Source organism: Protomyctophum bolini (genome assembly GCF_963924005.1).
Source record: "Protomyctophum bolini genome assembly, chromosome: 12".
Taxonomy (NCBI): Eukaryota; Metazoa; Chordata; class Actinopteri; order Myctophiformes; family Myctophidae; genus Protomyctophum; species Protomyctophum bolini.
The window spans coordinates 23,644,241-23,667,494 of NC_137873.1; the positions used below are offsets into that span (position 1 = coordinate 23,644,241).

General features: G+C 41.1%; 1 protein-coding gene across 1 annotated transcript in view; it reads right to left on the minus strand.

Annotated features, from left to right (window-relative positions):
* Positions 1-1,035: 1,035 nt before the first annotated feature.
* Positions 1,036-23,254, minus strand: part of LOC308326157 (MAGUK p55 subfamily member 7-like) — a gene marked incomplete at both ends in the record, with an annotated part of 31,342 nt that continues 9,123 nt past the window's right edge. The window contains 12 exons of the mRNA XM_080778964.1: positions 1,036-1,106; positions 6,698-6,935; positions 10,468-10,584; positions 11,013-11,121; positions 11,671-11,764; positions 12,088-12,168; positions 14,848-15,009; positions 16,285-16,289; positions 19,750-19,932; positions 20,251-20,447; positions 21,100-21,185; positions 22,546-22,627. Coding sequence (XP_080635090.1) covers positions 1,036-1,106; positions 6,698-6,935; positions 10,468-10,584; positions 11,013-11,121; positions 11,671-11,764; positions 12,088-12,168; positions 14,848-15,009; positions 16,285-16,289; positions 19,750-19,932; positions 20,251-20,447; positions 21,100-21,185; positions 22,546-22,627 — 1,425 coding nt within the window. The remainder of the gene's footprint in view (positions 1,107-6,697; positions 6,936-10,467; positions 10,585-11,012; positions 11,122-11,670; positions 11,765-12,087; positions 12,169-14,847; positions 15,010-16,284; positions 16,290-19,749; positions 19,933-20,250; positions 20,448-21,099; positions 21,186-22,545; positions 22,628-23,254) is intronic.

Sequence of the window (23,254 nt, forward strand, 5' to 3'; positions counted from 1 at the left end):
CTGATGAAACAAAGAAATGAGCAGACAAAATTACAAATGGAACAATATCAAATTGAAGCTGATAAATGGGTTATCGCTTCTGATTGGATGAAATTGGTGACCCACCTGAAAATGCATTTTCTGTTTACTGAGTGGAGAGACAGAGACAGTCCTGGTATACTGAACAAACTCTCTTATGATTATCAGAATAATAGAGCTTTAACAAAAACCTTTTTAAAGCACCCAATAGTCACTTTCAATGTCCTGTTATCACACTACTGTACAATGCATGATAACAGCGATTATAATGCATTATAAAATTATTATAATATATTATAACTAAAATAATTATATTTCCCTACTAATGCACCCTTGCATAAACACATTTCCGTTAGTGTCTAACAATTTAGTATCATACATGAAATGCTTTCTAATGTGTTATGGTTATTGATATACTATAAAGCTGCTTACAACTGTAATTGTGCAGTGTTACGAGCAAGATTATAAGTATTTTTTACATGAAACACATGGGTTTCATATAAAGTGTTACCATAAAGATAATTTAAATGTACAGTAAAGTTTATACATTTTATGAACTACCGGTATAACTTATTTTGTCAATTTGCTATGCTATCACAATGCTAATGTGATGTCCCTCTTTCCCTTAAAAGATACCCAACAGTTGTACCTTTTTAAACGACAGCTATAATCTAACTAGCAGCTTATAGAATCGCATATACTGACGGACTCCATAAGTTTGCCCGTTCATAATTCTGGCTGGGAAGTTGAGTTTAAAGACTATTAAAGCAGAAAAGCACATGGTCCAGTGTCCGCTAGGTGCAGTAAATTCCACGGTAACATTCCACACGGCAGCTATCACAGACCATTGACTCCATCTCTCCCTCTGCGACATGTTGTTCACCGGCCCAGCTGTTGATATTAGGTGGGAAATGCACCCACATACAGTAGCCTGGAGGCCCAAGGTCCAGGAAAAACATTGTGCATGGAGATATATATGTCCTTGCTTGGATAGCTCGGTGCAGCTGTGTATGCATGTTAGACGCTCACAGATGTCTGTTCAAAGCCCTGGGTCCCATTGGAAATGGCCTTAAAGTGCTTCTCTTGGCCTGACAGATCAAAACGAAGTTTTGAGACAATAGGTCAAAGCCACAAAAACGTCTGTTTCCTACAGTAGGCCTATGTAAAACTGTCCACTTTGACAGTTCGTTTTCTCGTGATTCACAGTAGTATTTTGATCAAAACTGAAGTTTTTAGACAATAGGTCAAAAGCCACAAAAGATATGCTTAATGTATCCTTAAATATCCTCGGTGGTGAACCCCTCATACAATTAAATCTCTATGATTCAGTTAATTCATTCATTCATGTATGATGCTAGTGTCCTATCCTTTAGGCACATAAAAGTCTCTCATGAGCATTGTAAGTACTAGTAGTTCACCCCAAAGTACTTATTTTCTATCAATTTATACACACCATGAAGCCTTGAATGCATGGGGATTCTTTTGTTTTTGTCGCATTCCTAAGCCAATATTTTGTAGACCGGCGTCTAATACCGGAGTCTGCGGTCTCCTACCGGAGACATTAGCATTTTTCTGCCGGTCATCAAATTATTGGCTCAGGAATGCAACAAAAACATTTCAAGGTTTCATGGCGTGTGTAATTGATAGAAAATAAGTAATTTTCGGGGTGAGCTACTCCTGTAACATCAAACACATTTGTTTCCACGTTCTTTTGGGAAACATGTCACATAACTGAATGAGACCAATTGACATCATACTCGTCGTGTGTAATGTTTGAAGTGTGAGCTGCAGAGCGCACAGAGTGCAGGGTTTTCATTGGATCGCTCCGGTGTCTTTAATGGCGTCGTTATGATCTCACAGGGCGCCTGCAGATCCTCAGTGGTGTGATGAAATTATACTGCCACGCTTGGCTGCACCGCTGATGCCCCAACTAACTAGGAACCTGGCACAGTTGACCCAGAATCATTTCAAGTGTTGCCCCGACGACTAGCGCATACACAGTATGGTGATCATATAAGATGGTGTACAGCAGGGGTCTTCAACAGGGGGTCCGTGATTACTAGGGGTCCTCAGAGTTATGACAGGGGACTTACATTTTTACATTGATAACATGTATTGTAGGGGGAACATTCATCGAAAATGTACAATCTATAAGGTGCGTTGTGAGCTTATAGATTGTATTTTCGGCAAAGTGGGTCAGTGTACAGGGAAAAAAGACCAGACCAAGTACAGAGCCAATGGTCGAGTTTACTAAGTATTGAAGGTTTAAGTTGTTAAATGAATCCAACATAATAGAAAATAGACCTATAACATGAAACAAAATGACACGTAAGAAAATGTTAAATCACTCTCTCTGCAAAGTGGTCCTTGGCCTGAAAAACATTGAAGACCCCTGGTGTACAGAGGAGGTAGTTTATGAAGTGCTGAAGACAGGCAGACAGACAGATGGATACTGTAGGACCTACAGTATCCATTCTACACTTTCTCTGGTTCTTATTCAGTGCAGGTTGGTCAAATTGGACCCAGGAAGACTTCTACTGGTAGATGATAGATCAAACAGATCCATAGTCAATAATGTTTCTCATACATCGGCATATGCGTTTCCTGTTCCAGTTAATTTCCCACTTGCTGAATTTTAGTGGTTGGGCAGCAGAGTTGAACTAGAAACATATGTGAAGGTGACATGTGTCTCCGGTTCCAATCTACTGCCAAGCCCATGGGAAAATTAACTGGAACAGGAAAAAATAAGTATGCCACCTTCTGAAAACCAGGGACTACAGTTATGCACAGAGTTGATTACATTTAATTATGTAGGCTACTAACAATCATTGCATCAACTAGGTTTGACAAAAGTTAGAATTTCGGAATGAAACTGGCCCACGTATCTACGTATAAGTAACCAAGGCTACACCCACTTAAAATGATCAGGAATACTGTTCGATAACCAGTACTGATGAATACCTCAGTCATCTCAAGCTTCTGACTTACCGTAACACTGTATCCCATTGATTTGACCATCAGCTTCACGATGAGTCCCACACCGCCTATACAGTGGGATTTTATGTCCCATCATAACTCTCTCTCTCTCACTCTGTTTGCCTGTGAGGGCCCAAATCCCAGGAAACACATTTACTTCCCTCCACATCACTGCCCTCCTTTCCCAAAAAACACGACATGATGGACACATTAACACTCCTTCACACCCAATTGACCACGACGTCCAAAAAAAGAATGAAGGAAACCCCTTGAATGCAGAGGAATGCAACCATTAAACAAAATTTGCTTGAGTCCACCTCATGTGGAGAGACAGGAGAAATGTGCTCCATGTGCCACTTCGAAAAACCATGCATTCAAATGTGAATGTTTGTTAATGGGGTGTCACTAATGGCAAATTGGTGCCAATTATGTTTCAACTGCCTCAATAATGGTAGCTTACTGTATAGCACAGCCACAGACGTGTTCACATCATCAATAATGATCATGTTAGAGCAGCCGTATGACAGCCTTCAGTTTGACAGGAATGGAAAACTTACTTATACACATATACTCTGTGCTAATTAGACTAACTGATGCTTTCAAAGAACCATGTAACAATCAACATACTGGGCCAGAGTTTCTCAATTTCTTTTCATGTCAACAACTGCCAAAGTAATTGTGTATTTAGCTGCGAGATTTGTGTTTTCTCATGTTTCATCAATGTTTTTTGTTTTTTTAATAGTTATTTTACTAGACAAGCTCACAAGGCCTGTAGATCGGCTATTTTCAAATAGTCGATGTATGGGTTAAAGAGGTTAACCTGATTTTAATGCTATATTAACTAATTTAGCTGGAGGATTGTTACATGTGCACTTAAGCCTCTCCAACTGATCCAAAATGCCGCAGCTCGCTTGGTCTTCAACCAGCCAAAATTCTCACACGTCTCCCCCCTTCTCCGCTCCATGCGGAGAAGGGGGAGACGTGTGGCTCCCGGTCGCTGCCCGCTCAGAATACAAAACTCTGATGCTGGCATTCAAAGCAACCAAATTAAGGTATGGCTCCCCATGTCTTGCAAATATGATCGAAACCTACAAATCCTCCCGGGCACTCAGATCAGCCAATGCAGGGAAGCTGGAAGTAGTAGTCTGAAAACCCACCTTTTAGCACCCTTAAATAGCACTTTATGTAGACTTAGATATCATTTTATACAGACTTATAGCATGTTACGTAGACAGCACTAGAATTGCGTGACCCAGCCGGGGTGATCTGGACTACCCTCGATCAGACCCACTAGGGAAAGATCAGGGCCACACAATCTGTTGTATCCACTCCGGAACTACTCTGCCGGGACTGGGAGGTACAATTCTGGCATGTGGAGGGACTTGGCTCTTTGGGTTGACTCCTGTCCGGGACCCTCCTACGTCTACATGTGACGTACGGCATACTATAGCGCGCCGTTTTTCATCATTTTTGAGGATTTGAAAAAAATGACGAAATGACAAAAACGATGGGTTATAGCCCATGTTTTTTGAAATTTTGAAAAAAAAGTTATCCTCGTTTCTCATCATTTTGGACCATCGTTTTTTGAATTTTTAGAGAAAAAAAATCCAGGCCCATGAATTAGAGGATAAAGCTCACATGTTACCCAAATAGTTGAATACACAAAAGCTAAGGCTTTTGAACACAAAATGCATTTGTAGAATCCAAAATAATCCGCGCTTCGCGCGCACGCTGTGCGGCCCTCCACACACAATCATTCTACAGCTGTGGCCCCCGACCTAATCTAGTTGAATACCCCTGATGTATAGTATAGTATAGTATAGTATAGTATAGTATTTTATATGTATAGTTTCATTATATAGATATTCCACTGTTACGTTCTTAGCTTCATGATAACATGCTTTTTGTCACAATTTGAGAACCGCTGGCCTAACTGATGCTTTCAACTGATGCTTTTCAACGAGCAATGTAACAGTCAACATACTGGGCAACATAAATAGCTGTGACCCAAATAGTTCCATATACATTTTGACCTTGAATTTGCGCTTTTTAAGGGAAATTAAAGTTATACAGTCAGTTTTAGTGTAACATTTACAAAACTTTCCAGCGACATTCTGTAACATTTATTGAATATGTACAAAATGTAAAATAAAAAGACCCAAAAGTAGCCTACTTTTACTTCTACTCCACAAAATCTCAGAGACAAATATTGTACTTTTACTCCACTTTTACTTCACATAGTTTCCCATTGTGAGCTTGTAGATCTGCAATTTTCTAAAGATTTTATACACATTTTACACATAATAGCAACTTGTGAAATGGGACATTCATGTCATGAAAACCCCCTAGTTTGACATGTCACATGCTACTTAAAACATAATGACATTTTTGCCTTATTGCCTTAGTAAAGGTACCTTATTACCTTATTGTCAATGGTATGGTCACATATAAACCCCTATAAAAAAATTGCTCAATTCATGAATGTATAGACAATATTTTAGGCCAATAAAACAATAACCCCGGCAGCCGGACTAGTATTGATAGTTGTACTTGTAACAAATGTGAATACTTCTTCCACCACTGGTGGCCGATGGTTGACAATGGATCATGATGTAGTACAGCAGCCTAACACTGGCCTTTAAAATAATCGTCGCACGAATGAAGACGTGAAATGATGGTTTAAAACATGAGTCTTCCACAGAGGCTTTCAGTGCACTGCTATCTTGTTTGTACAGCGTGTTGTTGGCAAAGTATCCCCCTTTGACTACCAGGCCTACTAATAATATTTCTCTGGTGTGCATTACAGTTAATTGAAGTGCGGCATCTGTCAGAATAATTACATGGTAATGTTTGTAACTTGGCAGAGAAGGACCGCACGCACACAGCCATGTTGTGGGGAGGTTAGTGCCCCCCCAGTCAACTACAATATTTTAGCCAAATGTAAACTCAAAGAGCAAAACATTGGCTCTGAAACAGAGGGAGGCAGAAGCCTGATTTATACTTAGTCGTATGATGGTGACGTGCGCCAAAAATAGCCGATCTATGCAACATGTTGTGCGTTTGTATAGATCTGCTATTTTCAGCATAGCAGAGACACAATGTTATGGAATACAAATCCGGCAAGAGATAGTGTATATTTGTATATAAGTGTATATTTTGGGTAATTTGTTATATAGCCTAATTATTCACCATTTTCCATTACTTTCCAAGATTTAAAAAAGATGTTCAAAAATAGCACGGACCCAACTTTGAGAACCACTAGTCTCTATTCAGGGGCCATGGTAGAATACAGTCCTAGTTCAACAACATCTGGGTTTTAGAATAATGAGAAATAATATTAAATATACATTAATGCCATAGTTCAAGCCTGAATTAAAATATAAACAGGGCTTCATAAGCTATATTATATATCTTAATTGTATTTTGCTTTGCTTTGCTGTGAGAAAAACATCATTCCATGTCCTTGACCTGTTTAACACTACTACTACTACTACTACTACGTGTAAGAATAAAAGAAACAGAAAAAAATAAAATAATATATTAGAGAGGTTTGTCATTCGGATGATTATGCTATATTTGCACAGGGTTTCTATGCACCAGAGGTGTAAAGCAACTAGGAACATTAAAATGTTAAATACCAGACTTTCAGTATATTTCTATACTGCTGTATTGATACTTTTACTTGAGTAAAACATGTGAGTACTTCTTCCGGCGCCACTGCCTGTCACATGATCAGAGCATAGACTCCGCCTCTCTTTGGAGGAGTGCAGCCATGCTGCAGGCATCCACTGGACCTCTGCTTCTTCCATACTCTGCAGGTCGGCCCTCAGCTCATTGGACGCCGCGGTGACGTCACCATTGACCACCACCTTGTCAAACAGGTGACCGTACTGGCTGTCCATAGCGTCTGCCGAGCTAATCATATCCTCCAAATCCTCCTCCTGTGAATGAAAAACACCTGTGTCAACAATCACTCCACAGGATGTGCAGCATGTTAGGGTGTCGGTCGGACGTGAATCCACTTCACAGTGATCTCAGTGTAGCTTGAATGGATATGGGATATAAATTCCCATGGAAACTGCAATGTGTCATTACATGACTGTCATTACATGCTGGGAGAAGAGGATAAGAGGGCTTTTGGCAAACAGCTGTTCTGCAACTTGTAAGCATGGCCCAATAAGATATGCTTGAACTCTGTTAAGGCTTTGGTGGTTGGCAACAGGCTGCCTGCAGCCATGCTGCAGCACAGGTGTATGACCCCGGCGTTTTAATAAGGGCAAACGGGGTTGAACACTGTATGAGAAGCCAGATGGGTGTTATGAAAGTGATCACCCGCCCTGCCAAGACATGCACCATTCCATGACACTCATATAAATAGGCAGACTGACCGTTTTGGAACACAAAGTGACTAAACCAAGCAGAACTTGGATTTGATGCCATGTTGTGTTCAATGTCATGAAATATATACAAACTCTTTTTCCCAACCCCCTCTATCTGTCTTTCTGTCCGTCTCTGGGGGCATGCGTTAGTCCGACATCCCATTAATCCGACTACTGTATGTGGCTGGTTAACTCACCTGTGGCTTCCACGTGCAGTAACGGTTAGGGTTTTTTGGATAGGGTTAGTATGAGGCTCTATGGTCGGAATATTGGGTAGTCGAATTCACTCACTCACTCACTCACTCACCCTGCCATCTCCCCACCCTCACTCATTCATTCATGCACTCAGCCACTCACTCATGTAACTCCCCATTTTGCGACTAACCTCTGAGTCTACATGGAACTGCCCTCTCTGTCTCTTAAAACTCACATAGTCAGAGGGTCAACCATGTGGAAAACAACAATCCATGTATGTGTTTAACTGTGTATGTGGTGGCCAGGCAGCAGCCTATGGCGCCCTCCTCCTGATGGGGGAGGCATCCTTGCCCCTCACTACATAGTAGTTGTCCACCAAGCCTGCTGTTCTCACACAAATTATAGTCCTGTGTGTGCACATAATCTGTCTGTTTTTCGTTTTTGGTTTTGGTTTTCTTGGTCCTCACAATTAAAGGAACAACTGGCTACACCATGAGATTACTTGGTGATACAGCGGCAAATTGCATATCTTTTTTTACCATGATAATATCATGGTTAAAAGAAGAAGAAGAAAAAAAAGATATATGAATATATTATTTAAGAATTAGCTTTAGGACATGACGCCTGTTGATTGACATGTAGCCTATGAGGAATCAATGAGCAACAACTGGTCCACATGAAGTGGCTTTTGTGTGCAATACAAGGAAATGGATTCTCCAGCATTGTGAGAGGACATGTGTTGCATTACAGGCAGTAGAGCCCAGGGCGTTTTTCTACCAGAGCAATTCTTTAGCAATTTGTGACAGGTGTGCGTGATCCCATGAAGCCGCATTTGGAGAAATGGTTTGTAGGCCTTGCAGAATCCCTCACCACCTGGTAAATAATTCACAACCAGGTGTTGTAGATTCACCTGATGATCAAGCTTCTTGTGTTTTCGCAAATATTTCACCACAGAGAGTGACTTTTAATGAGCCTGCCAAGGACTTTGCTGGACAGAATTCAATAAGAAGACGGCTAAAGGTAGGCATCATGTTCAGATGAATGGCTGTGCATTGTAATCACTGCAGTAGTGTGTTTGTTTACTCACAGTGATAACTCAGGCCAGTTTTATTCTTTTTTGTAGAAAACCTGGCAGATAAATTGGGAGGATTGGGTCTAGGGTCATAACGTGCACATTTGATTTATTCCGTTTTTTCAAATCTCAAGGATGTCCCAGTGCAAGGCCAAATACAAAAGTGTTGCCGTATTCTTATACATAGGGCACATTTGACCCCACACAGTAATATCCTCAATGTCAGTTCATCCAATTATAACTCTAAAAGACTGTAAAAGCATACCAAATGGACCCTTATTTATACACTCAGAGTTAAATAGAGCAAGTTAAAACTGGCTTTATTTCTCTGGTGCATTGCTATCTTAAAGTAAGAAAAGTCAAATCATTACATTGCTGTCTTAAATCCCACCCGTAGGGTTTTCAATGCGTGCACACTGCTTGCAGTCAAAATCCATTCAAATTCAATACAGCACATCATTTCTGAGAGTCCCAGCAGCATAGAGTGTGCCTGCAATTATTACTGATAGATGTTGTTCAAGCCTCCTGGCTTCCTTTATCTGTCTCTGCTCAACATGTCATCTCATATTTTAGGCTCCTGAAATGCACAGCTGTCCGTCATGCTATTATGCACAAAAGCTCCTAACTGAGGATGAGAATGTAATTATTACGTTAATTTGTCAATATATCACAGATGTCTCTGGGACATGCGGAGTCATGGCTTCTGACCAGCAACATTGCCACTGCGTTTGGTCCACCTGTTTCCCCCGTCCCCTGACATCATTATATCATATTATACATTTTGCTCCCATAGAAGGTAAAAATTGTTTGACTCCTCCAACATGGCAAATCTGTCATTTAAATAACAATGTGCCCATGGTGGCGCAACTATAGCTCTTACAGAGAATGGGAGATGACACTGTTATGCCCAAAATGATTAAGTAAGAGATGAGCTACAATCCCTTTGCCCCTGAACCTGATGCACCTTGCAAGAAAATGTATTGCTTGACAAACAAAACTAGAGTTGGACACACACACACACACACACACACACACACACACACACACACACACACACACACACACATTAGAGCTTTGCGTCATAGATCTTCTTAATAGGACCACGAGAATGTTCCTGTGTATCAGAGCATGTGTGGCATTGTCTGTTTTAGCTGCAGATACTTAGTTGTTTCAGAGTATTGCTCTGTTGTTGCTATCATTTTGTTGATGTTTTTATGATGTTCTTCTTTTTGCCTCCTGGCATAGTGCTGCTACTCTTTCTGTATCTTACAGTAATTATTTTACTCTTTACCTGTACTTTAACTGCTGAACTGCCACTGGCAACTGAACTTCCCCCATTTGTTGGCTGCTGTAGGCTTTGAGTTGTGACAGGATATGACTGGCTATGTCGTGATGTGACAGGATGTGGGTTCACATCAGTGGTTCGGTTGGGTGGCAAGTTGGCAACACTGCTTGAGGTTTGAGGAGTTTTTCCTTGTCACCTTCGCCAATCACTTGCTCACAGGATAACTGTTTCTCAGAGTCTCTGTTTGAGTTTTTTTTTATTAAAATAGTTGTCTTGAGCCAACTTATACATAAAATGGATTGACTGCTGAATTGCTATTTTCAGATGTTGTAGAAAGGAAAGCTTGATATATACTGTAGCCTACTGTGCTGGACTTCCAAGGTTCTTTTAGATATTCTCCAATGTATCTGTTCCTATATTAATGTGTTCCTATACATTTTGTGTGGCTCAGTCATGTGGCTGTGGTATACTGTATCTAGCCATGCATGTGTCATATTATTTGAAAATTGTGCGTGCTTATGTGTGATTATGGTTATCCTTACTGAAAATATCCTGGCTGGTTTGTTTTCTCCATTGTCAGAGATGAATTTAGTTTCCCTTGGCGGCTTCACAAACACGACGTATGGCCTGAACTCAGCGGTGTACAGATGCTGCACTACCTGTGATGGAAACACAGCATGGGGTAGTGGTGGGCTGGTGGTGTGTGGCAGGACAAGAATTCATTTTAACACAACACGGAGCACAAAAAATTCACACTCGGCGTCAAATGGGACAAATCAAACAATACGAATTCTTGTCGTTTTGTAAATTATAGTTTACTAAATCTATAGATTTTTTTTTGTTTTGAGTGTCAAGCACTCAGATAAAGAAAATAGCCTCTAGGAGGTGTCAGTGGTTCCCATGCAACCCCACACCAGCTTTAGCAAAATATGGTAACTGTTATAACTTTTAATTGGATCATCCGATATAAATTTGAAATGACTGACCACCCCACTAGTCAACGTCTACCTGTGATTGGTTGTTTGATCGTTTACTTGAGCAAGGCTAGTGATGATTGGTCAAGTGTAATGGCTGCTTTGTCACTCACATTTGGCTGCACGTCTAAAAGGCACACCTTGTTCTCCGCTATCACCTGGAGAACCGAGTCCATACGGATTCCATAATAGTGGCCCCTGTATCTGCCATATTCAATGAACCTAGAGAGAGAGAGAGCAAGAGAGACCACTCATTTAACATTGAACTATGTCATTAATATACCTTAGAGTTGAAATAATAAAAACGTCTGCTCCGTTTGTGTTGCCTAGAATGGAGGTCTAGAACTTGTCATGTGATAAGTGACATAGGGAAGGTGTACTATTTGGCTTGCAGAATACACCTTGGTGAATTTTTAAGTGGCGGTAGCCACTCCTATAGACAGCAATGTGTGTCCCTGGCTGTCTGGCTTGGTCTGTCCGTCCGAATACGGAAATAGTGTTTGTTGACCACCAAGTGTCACTGTTGCACAGCCTAACACACACACACACACACACACACACACACACACACACACACACACACACACACACACACACACAGGCCAGGGAGGAGGGCTTGTACAGTACAGTATTTCCCCCCGAAATAAGCTCACTATTAAACTTTATTATTTTCATATAGAAGTTCCCCAATAACTGAGCTTAACTTGGAAGAAATTGAACACTTCATGGAAGTTTTTAAAGTTTTCCAGAACCTTTGTTTGCACCCCATACCGATGACTGATGATGTCCTCTTCAAACATCTGCCGCGAGATAAAATGATAGTCCATCCCATCTTTCTCCAGCCTCTTCTTCTCTCGCGTGGTGTCTGAGCGAGAGAGCAGAATGCGAGAGAGAGAGAGAGAGAGAGACAGAATAGTACTTTAAACAGATGGAGTTGTTTGGTATGTAGAATACTGTAGGTATGCGACTATGCGTAACCTCAGACTTGGGTCCAATATGTTTTTTCAGCAGTTCTTCCGCGTAGGCTTGCTAATGAACGCCAAAACATTTAAATAACAAATCAAAGGTTTTTTTCTATAAGTTAATCTATAAGTTGGTATGTTATTATTAATCGTTATCTGCGTCATTTCATCCAAGTCTGTGTGGCTATACTGTTAAACGATGAAGGATTTGGACGTGGTATCTTACACGGTATGGCGATGCCGTAGTGCTCAGGATCAGAGAGCAGAAGCCTCTTGATCAGTTCACTGACACCGACCCCGCTGGGTCCTGTGGGACAAAGACCAGAACATGCTGTGTTTTAAATGGAGGGGGGGGGGGGTTATGCAACATTGCACTCAACACTAATGTTTTCCTGGCGACAAACCCAGGATCAAACAGTCCTTCATTCTAGTGATTCAGTGATGCATCTGTATTTATCATTAGAGAGAGAGGAGAACCAGAGAAAGAAGGCAGACAGATAGAGCTTTTGATTCCATATTGATTTCAGTCTGTCTGCATCTGTCACCAACACTCTCTCTCTCTCATCTGTCACCCAAAGTTCTCAGAGTCCTCCCACAAGGCCTTCTGGGAAATCCATAGCATCATGTCATGATGTGACATCTGTGAAGCTTGCACACTTCAGTGTGAGTATCATTGTGACTGGGCGATGCATTTAGGATGAGGCACATGCTGATGTGGACACGGAAAGACGTTTATACACGCACGCACACACACACACACACACACACACACACACACACACACACACAGAAAGACATTTATGCACACATACACATGAACACACACACACACACACACACACACACAAACATTTATGCAGACACACTGCACAGTTACATTCATAAATTTAAAGTAACTAAGTACAGTACATGTACTCAAGTACTGCATAATGTGAGGAATTTTTACTGTAGGCTACTGGATTCTTTTACATTTTCAATACTTTTACTTCTACACCACTACATCTCAGAGGCATATATTGTACTTTTTATTCTACTACAATTATTTGCAAACTTTAGTTACTAGTTACTTTTTAGATTTACAGTATTACAAAACATGCATTAACCACTTTATTCCTACTTTGGCTGTTTGAAAAATGAAAATAGTCGATCTCCAAGCTCACTACGCGTGCCTTGCTTTGCAATGCGCTGTGAGCTTGTAGGCTATAGATCTGATATTTTCAAAAGATTTGTAGGCTATACATTTTGAATACTTGTGAAATAGGGCATTCAGCATAATGAGTACTTTTTACTTTTGGTACATTTTGATGCCAATATTTTTACTCAAGTAAATTTTGAATACCAGACTGAATACTTACTTGTACTTGAGTATTTCTGCATTGCAGTATTGATACTACACTTTAGTAGAGAAGTAGACGCACTCGCGCAACACGCGCGCAACACAGAATCTGGGATTTTCTTGTGATCATCAGGGCTGAAATGGAGTTAATGTCTCCAAAGCAGGATTCCTGACATACCTGCCCTTTCCATCACAGTGCTGCGTGACCTCAATACATTACAAACTATCAGGTTCATAGACTCCCAGCTCTTACATTGCTAATGCCTAATACAGGCGATGTTAAAACGCTGAAGAGGAGTATCATTTTGGGCGACGGTCCGTTTTTCAAACGGATTCAAAAGATACACGATCTATAAAGACTTAATTGCCTGGCCTTGATCTACAGTGAGCTCCCCCCTGGAGTTAACTGTCTATTGTCTCGTTCAAAGTCGGTAGAAAATGCATTTAGAACAAAGGTTACATTTTCAACGGAACCAAACCTGATCCAGCCGGTCCTGTTTTTGAGATTTCAAGTCTGGCTTTCCTTTCTATAAACTCTTGTTGCCAATAAGCTACATATCCCCTATTGATGACCTCCGGTCAACGAAGAGCCTTTACTGCAGACGGTAAAACAGAATCCAGAGTCGGGGTGGACTCCAAGTCAATTAAAGCGGCCTAAAGCTAAATCCAAGCTGTCTTAACTGTTCCAGTTTGATGATGGAGAGCTTAGCCAACTTTATAAAAAACGTATTCATCTCTCTCTCTCTTTCTCTCTCTCCATCCATCCATCTATCCCTCTATGATCTCTCTACTTCACATCTCTGTGCTTACAACACCTCTTCATTTTCCCCTTCCTCTCTTGCTCTCTCTCTCTTTCCTTTAACCCCCCCCCCACTACATCTCTCGTCTTGGCCATAAGTTTTTCCTCCTCCGTGGATTACCTACAGCCATACTGCCATATGACATTAAAAAGGCCTGCAGTCGGGGCCTCATGGTAAGTTCCCCTCGGGAGATATATATAGCTAAAAGATACATACACCAGACCTGCTGGACTGGCAGTAAACCTAACCTGGGGTGGGCTCCTAAGCAACCTTTGGGACGACGATATATTTTAACTCCAGTATTCTGACAGTGTTTGGTTTACACTGATGGAGGTGGATTTTTCTCCCAATCAAGACTGAAAACCATTAATCATCAATGCATTATTGATTATTTTTAACCACGGCATGCTCAGCCATGAATGTGTGTGTTTTTGTTTTTATTAAATAAACTAAAAGCCTCTTGAATACACTGCCTGGACTATCAGGCCATTGGACAATCTGGTAATCTTGGACTGCACTTGGGTATACATTTCATTCGGGATTTAATTTCGCGGCCTAGTGCATATGGTCCATGGTTTTGCCAAAGGTATGCATACAGAACTTGTCAGTGGTATACTATACACATACCGTATGGCAATATGGTTCGTCAATCCAAACACAGCATGGAAAGTGATTTAATGAGCTAATTACACAGTGCTTTAAATGAGTCCAGGTTGTGGCCTACTGTATGTGGTGGCCAAAGTCTCTCTCAACAGCCACGACACACGTTTGAGAATTCCATTACGGGGATAATCCCAACAACAAGGGCATCAACGCAACACCTAAACTATGTAGCCGTATCTTCTCTTACCGACCAGAAGGACGAGGCGGTGTCTGTCCTTCGGATCTCTGCGGTAGGGCACCACCTCCATGTAGGTGGGAGTGCTGGGGGCCAAGCCCTCCATGCCTAAACTCCTTCTCCTCCTGGCCCGTGCTTCTCTTCTTCCCAGTCGGAAACTCCTCCTCAATGCAGCTGAGATACATACGTGTGGGAGATACGGAAAGAGTTATTTTAATGTGTCATACTCATATTGTTAAGAAGTCCCTCTCGATGAGGGACGGTGTGCACAATGGTTCTGTGTCAATTTGTCCCCCGTAATAATGGCATCATTAATAACGTCAGTAACCTGGCTTGTGTTGAGTAACAAAACACAGTCCCAACATTTTTCCAGTGAGTGTCAAGACTGCAATTTCATCTACTTTGTGGCAACTTTGCTAGATCTCTGGAATGATTTGAGCACTTACATGATAATTTATACAAATACTACCCTGACATTTGCACTAATCCAGTGCCTTCCTGTTATATCTCTAAATAAACTCCAGCCATATTTCTAGCCAGCCCACATCAGTATGTGGCAGAGTATTATAATCGGTCCCATGTGTGTGTGTGTGTGTGTGTATGTGTGTGTGTGTGTGTGTGTGTGTGTGTGTGTGCTCATTAGCAATAGAACTTGAGAACAGAAGGGGAAGATTTAATAATTAATAATGATACATTTGAGTTGAAAGAGTAACAATCAAGATCAAAATAATAGGTCAGAGATCCGAGTCAAAATAGAGAGGCGTAGAAGTAGAGATGTTGTATTGTTGCAGGCAGGGATAGCACCTGGATGGGTGGCCATATATGGCCATATATGGAGCGTATTACAGGGTTTGATGAGGTCAGATCAACATATGGAATGTCAGAACAGGTCAGCTCCATATATGGAGATCAGTGGGGGCAGTAGCTTGAGTTTACAGGGTTTGATGAGGTCAGATTCTGTATGGAGCGTGTCATGAGGCGCGAGATGCCGGTATTCATAGTAAACTGCGACCTACAGACGCTACAAAACGTATATTAACTCAGCCCTATATACATTTAGGCCATTTACAAATAGTGATCTACAAGCTCACAGTGAATTGTGAGCTTGTAGATGCTATTTTCAAATGATTAATATACATTTTAAATGGGACATTCTGCACAATGAGTACTTTTACTTGTGGTACTTTAAGTACATTTTGAAGCCAATACCGTACTTATGTACTTTTACTCAAGTAAATGTTAAATTCTGGACGTTTATTTATATTTCTTTATTATTTAAATTTTGCAGTATTGATACTTTTACTTAAGTAAAACATTTGAGTACTTTTTCCACCACTGACACATTGAGTGAATACCAGAGTGCATAAGGCTGACAGCCATCTGTATGTCAACAGACCCCGGAACACTGCCACCTCAAATCTGTCCACAAGCGCTATAGGCTCGCTGCACCACTCCTGGCGGAACGCGAGGAGAAGACATGACAAGTTGGGAAATTGAGCATTCTGGAATAATTCTGTCACGCATGGCTTGTATAGGCTGTCTGTTGACAAGCAGTGTCTTGTGCATCTGCCATGTGAATGTGGTTTTGGTTCCGTTTGGGCCAATGGCCTCCTCGTCCATTATGTTCCTAAACTGATGGTGCCAGGACTGTTTAGACATCAGCTGTAATTTCACTCCGTAAACATAATCTGTCCTTTTGCCCTGCTTTGTTTGTTTGGTCTGCTCTCTGGGTTTGCAAGGTTTTGTTGACATGCTGCTGATGAGTGACTCAAACTGACAATTTCACACAGGGTCCATGCGAGGGTAATAGAGAATGAAAAAAAAGACCATGTTAGACGGAAAATCAGAGTTGTTAGTTCTGTATATAAGGAAATAAGATCTGCACTAAGAGGGAAAACAACATTACAGAGTGTTCCGACCATGATCTGATATGATCTGGCATACGCCGAAAAGCAAACAGACACAAAATTAGGAGCAGATCTCCTCCATTGAAAAATACTCCAGCGCTTAACATTAATTAGCCAATTTCTGTTTTCTTTTATAAGCAATTTTAGTATTTGGAGTCCTGGAGGCTCACCCAAGACCTGAGGCTGATAACAAATGTCTTCTAAATACTTTGGACTATAGTCGACTATATCAGTCGTGCTCAAACCTTTTCATGTCAAGGACCCCAAAATTATATGAATACTATTTTGCGGCCGAGCCGCATCTCAAAATATTGTATTCCAGGGATTCCAAGATTTGAGTTAAAATTTCACTTTAAAAGAATAGTTATATTCAAATATTTGAAGCTCTACAATTGCTTGTATCATGGCACAAAGTAACACGTTATGAGCTTGTATATCTGCTATTTTTGAATAGTCACTACTCCTTTAAGTCATACATTCAGAGACCCAGTGCAGATGTAGTGTCAAAATCTATTCTGTTTAACTTTATTTTTGAGTGGTGCAGCCACTCCAATGCACAGCAATGTGTGTCCCTGGCTGGTTGGATGGCTGATATTGTGTGGGAGTTCTGATTGGTCCAGATCATACTGAATAACTGCTATAGTTTGCATAACGTCTTCAGACTAGGACTTAAGTCTAACATGTGCAGTTCATCATAGCAGGTGGCGGACTTGTAAAGATTTGGCTTTTGGTGACTAGTTTCTGAATTTTGGTGTGGTGTTAGGTATGGGTATAAGGTTTTCAAAAAGCTGTGCAAACACACTGGGCGCCCCCCCTAGTGGTCTATTTGCACAGACTCAAATATCGGATACGTATAGGTATGGTTGAAAACCAAAATAATTGATAAAAGAGATTTTTCAATGGATTCTGTTACTATTGGGTGTGCTAAATAACATACTAAAAAACAACGAACAACCAGGAAGGCATCATTTTCAAGATGGCATCCACAGTGGCTAAAATGAGCTAAAATGCCTATAAACTGGGATTTAATATATAAAAAATCATAACAATTGAATTTTGGCATGGTGTTAGGTATTGGCATAAGGTTTTCAAAAACCATTGCAAACTAATTTGGCTCGCCCCCCTAGTGGTTGGTTTGCAATGAAACCACTATTAGATATGTCAGTATATTATGGTTGGAACCCCAAATAATTGATAGAATAGATTTTTCAATGGATGCTGTTACCATTGGGTGTGCTAAATAACATACTAAAATTGTACGGAAAACGAACAATTTGAAAGGCATTGTTTTCAAGATGGCGTCCACGATGGCTGCGTGAGCTTAATTTATTTATATTTTTTAATTTTATTAAATCGGTTTAAAGCTGTTTGAATGGATTCAAATCGATTTACGGTATATTGTTACATGCCTATACTAACTCTACTCAATGCACTGAGGGGCGTGGAGGGAATGCGTGAATTGCGTGCATGTGTGCCATCAATCTCATGGCATATTTCAACCACATATCCCGTTTGTGGGCTAAACATTCAACGGAAATACCCGATCTACAAGCTCACAAAGCATTGCAACATGAGCTTGCAGATCGGCTGTTTTGAGAGAGAGAGAGAGAGAGAGCGAGAGAGAGAGAGAGAGAGAGAGGCCGTGGTTCTGATCAATAATAGTTTGGAGCTCAGACTTAGAGGAAAGACAGAGTCTGACTCTGAACCACATTCATGTGGGGAACCTGGCCCTGCCTGGCCTGAGGAAGATGAAATACAGATTATTAAAATGTAATAATCTGTATTTCATCAATTGTAGGAGTCATATGTATTTAATAATTAAATACATATGACTCCTACAGTTGATATAATGCAACATCTGCGATTCACCTTGCCTCATACGCACAAGGGCCTTTTCACAATCAGCCATAGACCCACGCAAAACACGGGCGTACGCAGGCACTGTCAAGCACAAGCACACAGCTCATCCGATCCATAAATTGAATTTGATCCGATCCGATCCATGAGCCTATAAGCAATCATGGGGGAAATGGTACAGCGTTTCAAAATCTCATTTGCTGTTCTAGTCCATATCCTCTAACTCTCTGAACCACAAAAACTAAATCACATAACCTGATTTGTAAATAGAACTACGGTTCAGTTTCCTGCCCGGGGTTCATTTCATCCTTTCTTCAGCGTGTCGGGTTATAGGGGGAGAAAGTCAGCAATTCTCACCAATGTTGAGTCCTGTTATACCCCCATAGTCTGAGTCTTCCATAACTGGAAAAAGAGGAAGCAAGAGAGAGGGGAGGGGGGGGGGGGGGGGGGTAGGAATTATGGATATAGCCACAAGACATATAGGCTATTCGTAAATCTGAAATATCATACTGGCAGCATGAGCACATGTTCTGAGTTTGACCCAGATGTTCAAATGTCAGCAACAATGTCGCAGTGTAAACAGAGACAACGACGACTAACAACAGTTTTAACTTAAATGATATTCATAGTATGACGATGAACACCAGTGATTGCTGGCGTTAAAGTAAATGACATCATGAGATGTTGTTAAAGCTATTTGCTTAAGTTAAAATAATTATTTAAACGATTTGGGAACAGGAATTGTTTGCTCAGGGTTTTGAAAAACGAGCGCTACCTGAAATCCATTAGTCAATATTTCAAGAATGAGTTCATCCTTTAAAAGTTTCAATATTTTGTAAGCAGAGGTCTTGGTTTGGCTAATAACGTTCAACCGTTTTCCACAGTGATGTCAAGTGCTGGAACGAAGCTCACTCCCTGTATTGATTGATCATTTCTAAGTGGTTAAACTTTCCAAAACCAGACAAGGAGAACGTTCTATCTAAAGCATATTATCAGATTTTGAGAGGAACAGAACAGGAGATGACAGTACCTTGCTCATCATCTGTGCAGCATGTGGAGAGAACAGGACAGGATGAGTACAACGGTGGGGGTGGGAGCTGCTCACCCGTGACATTCACTTTGACCGTGACCTTTAGCCACCACCTTTCACCTCTTGTCTCTGGGCCGAAAGATCTCGGATAGGTTTATTGGAAAGTGTTTAATGGGCTCTTTTATTCTTTGCAGGTGGGGGATTTGGGTGGAGGTTATGTGGAGATATGTTTGCTGTTCACCTGTTGGCCTGTTGGCTCGTTGGGACGTGAACAAAGCTTGAGGTCGTTGTAGGGCAACTCTCCTGTAGGGAAACGGGGAGAGAATTTAAAAATAAGACAGGGCGGGATAGCCCCTTGCGCTATCACACTATACGTAAGCTGTCTACATAAGCTGAGGGCCTTTTTCCCTCAAAGCTGCGCCTTGGGTTGGCTCCCACAGAGTCAGTTCGCTCGATCGCTACCGGTGCCTGACAGTGACACTGTGCAGAATCAACCACGTCCTTCTTTCTCTTACCGTAGCAGTACAATGTGCAATGTTGGCAGGAGGTAATGGATGGATACAGTATACCGGCCGGCGTACATATTAGACGACTAATGGATGGATAAATACAGAGACCCACCTTTCGTGGAGCTGTTGTGAGGGGATGAGGCCTGCACGGGTGTTGCCATCTGCATGGTGACAAGCCTGCCACCAGGTGTCATCCTCTCGGCTGACGATCTGGAGGACGTCGCCCCTCTTGAAGCTGAGTGCCGCCTCCTTACAGGGAACGGTGGGATCCTCCCTGGGATCATAGTCGAACAGAGTCCGCACAAACCCCTGGAAAGAACACAATCAGCAGATACTTATCAGAACCGTGCTATAGTCGGTGGTGAAGTATTGCATTTTGTTCATATTATTTTATACTTCTACTCCACTACATCTCGGATTCTAATATTGTACTTGTAACTCTTTATTGTCCTATTTTGGGCATGTCATTATAGGTCCAAAATTACATCTTTAGCTTATAGATCTGGTACTTTCGCTATTCGTTGTACAACAATGTACAGTGATTAATTGTTTGAGTCGACAGGGAAACCTATTTGTTGTGAAAGCAATATATATATACTGTATATATATATATATATATATATATATATATATATATATATATATATATATATATATATATATATATACCTTTATACAGTATATATATATATATATACCTTTTTATTTGTAGAAAGGTCTTCCTTGGTGGGAGCAGGAATCACTGTGAATGTAACGTCACCCTTTGATAGAGCCTTGAAACACAAAGGACAACAGCCGTCAATAGAGAGAGAGAGAGAGAGAGAGAGAGAGAGAGAGATGTGCAATGTAACAGCATATGTTTTATATCTCAATATACTGTAGCCCAATCCCATTGAATTGAGAGATAACTTAAATGGAAACAAACTAAATACAAAACATTCAGAGAAACGGCTAGACTAACAAGGAGTGGAAGGATCTCTCTTGGTTTCTTGTTCTCGACTGATACTCCATTGACTTCTTTCAGCTCATCTCCTTCATGGATCAAACCTTTAATTAAAAAAGAAAAGCACAAACGTTTTTTTTTTTTATGCGGGGGAGGGGGGCACAACACAGCCATCAAACAAAAATGTTTTGTCAAACTATGTGACTTCCATTGGAAATGCATTGGGGCGGCCATTAAACACGGACAAGACACAAGACAAATGTTGTATGCATGTTGCAACAGTGTGAGTGAGGCCTTATGTTTATGCCTCTTGCCTCATACTGGATGTGTTGTGTCACAACGCGATGCAACGCAACACATTGTGTGCTTGTAGATCGAAGAAATTTGGTGTAGATTGACAGTTGCAACTCAGGTCCATTTCACTAAGTATAGAGGGTTTAATGTTCCCATGATGGCCAGAAACAATTTGGGTCTAAAATTGTCAGCTAGGGCGACACATCACCGATTTTGATTTTGCATTTACAGTAATGCATATATTTCAATGGACTATACGCCCCAAGACGCAGGTTAATGTGATCAAAAATGTTCAACCACTTCACTACTCCTTTTCTCCAGTGAGTCAAATGTAAACAAATATAGAAATACTATGCCAAAAGAAAAAAGAAACAACGTAAACGTAGATTTATTTATGTCATAACCCCCTTAATTGGTTAAATACAGTTCAGAGATCTGATAGCTTGGGGGAAAAGGAGTGTGAGTCACCCTGTGGTGGCTTTGTGGCAGCACAGCCTGACCGCAGCTCAGAAACCTGGCTCAAGTTGATTTGTACTTGAGTTCAAGTGAGTAAAATTAGTGAAAATAGCAGCTCAACAAACTCACAAGCTTAGCGAAGGGCTTAAGTGGTTCATTCATAATGTACCCTTTCCCTTCCCTGAAGTGTAGTGTAAAACGTTAAGTACAAATTTCAAATGTCAAAAGTACAATATCCTATCTATCTGTCTTTGAAATGTAGTGGATTGAAAATCCTAAGTATCCAAAAAAGCACAATTATACTCCAAGTAAAGTACAGATACACAAAATTGCACTTAAGAAGTGGGCCTGTACAGTACTCAAAATGTACCTTGTCAATGTCTGTGCACCACAGTTAAGAGATGTTATGAGAAAGGAGGGCAGGTGAGAGGGCATATTTATCCAATCACAGATGTTGCATTCTATGACTGCAGGCCCCTCAACACAACCAGATGACTCAACTGTATCTGCCATTCCAGATCCAGAACCACCCCACCTCTTCCTTTGAAGTAATGCCAGGATTGTATTATGCACCACGAAAAGACTTGATTTACACTTGTAGTCACACGTGGGTGTCATATGCACCAAAAATCAGCTAACTCCTGTGGGATAACAACAACAACACAATATGTTTTCAGTAGACTTCTGTTATGAACAACAGTTTGCAATGCTCACCACTCCTCGCTGCAGCTCCGCCTATCATGATCCTTGCCACAACAATCGCTCCGGTGGATTCATCCCTCTTAATTGTGGCCCCCTGTGTGTGTGTGTGTGTGTGTGTGTGTGTGTGTGTGTGTGTGTGTGTGTGTGTGAGAGAAATGGTGGTGCAGGTGGGAGTGGTGATGGAGGGTGAGCAAAGAGACAAGCCAGTGGCTGATGAATAGACGAACGGCAAGAGAGCCACAAATGGACGGCGTAGAAATTAGGAGCATGTTGGTTCTATTAAGAGTCCAGACACAAATACTCCCATAAAGTCACTTCGTTCCAGCGAGAGTTATTTGTATAAAGACGTGGCCATTTAGGCGGCCGGCTGCGTTTTGTGCAACGAATGGCTGGAAAAGGTTATCCAAATCAGCATTATTTTCAACAGATGTTGAGTGGGTTGAGCGGGGAATCACAATGGAAAAGAGCATCTTATGTAGTTGACTACAATCAACTAACGGCGGGGTGTAACCCTTCTGTCTGGAAAATGGCCACATGCTGGATCAATCAAGGAGGCATGTCACAAACGGGTCAGTCCCCTTCCATCTAGTTTTGGGATCAATACAAAAGTATGTTCTCCATTATTGGCAATGAATGGCTGGTCTGAGCTGAATCGTTGACACTTAAGCATGCACATATGGATGCATGATATACACTGTGCACACACACGCACGCATACACA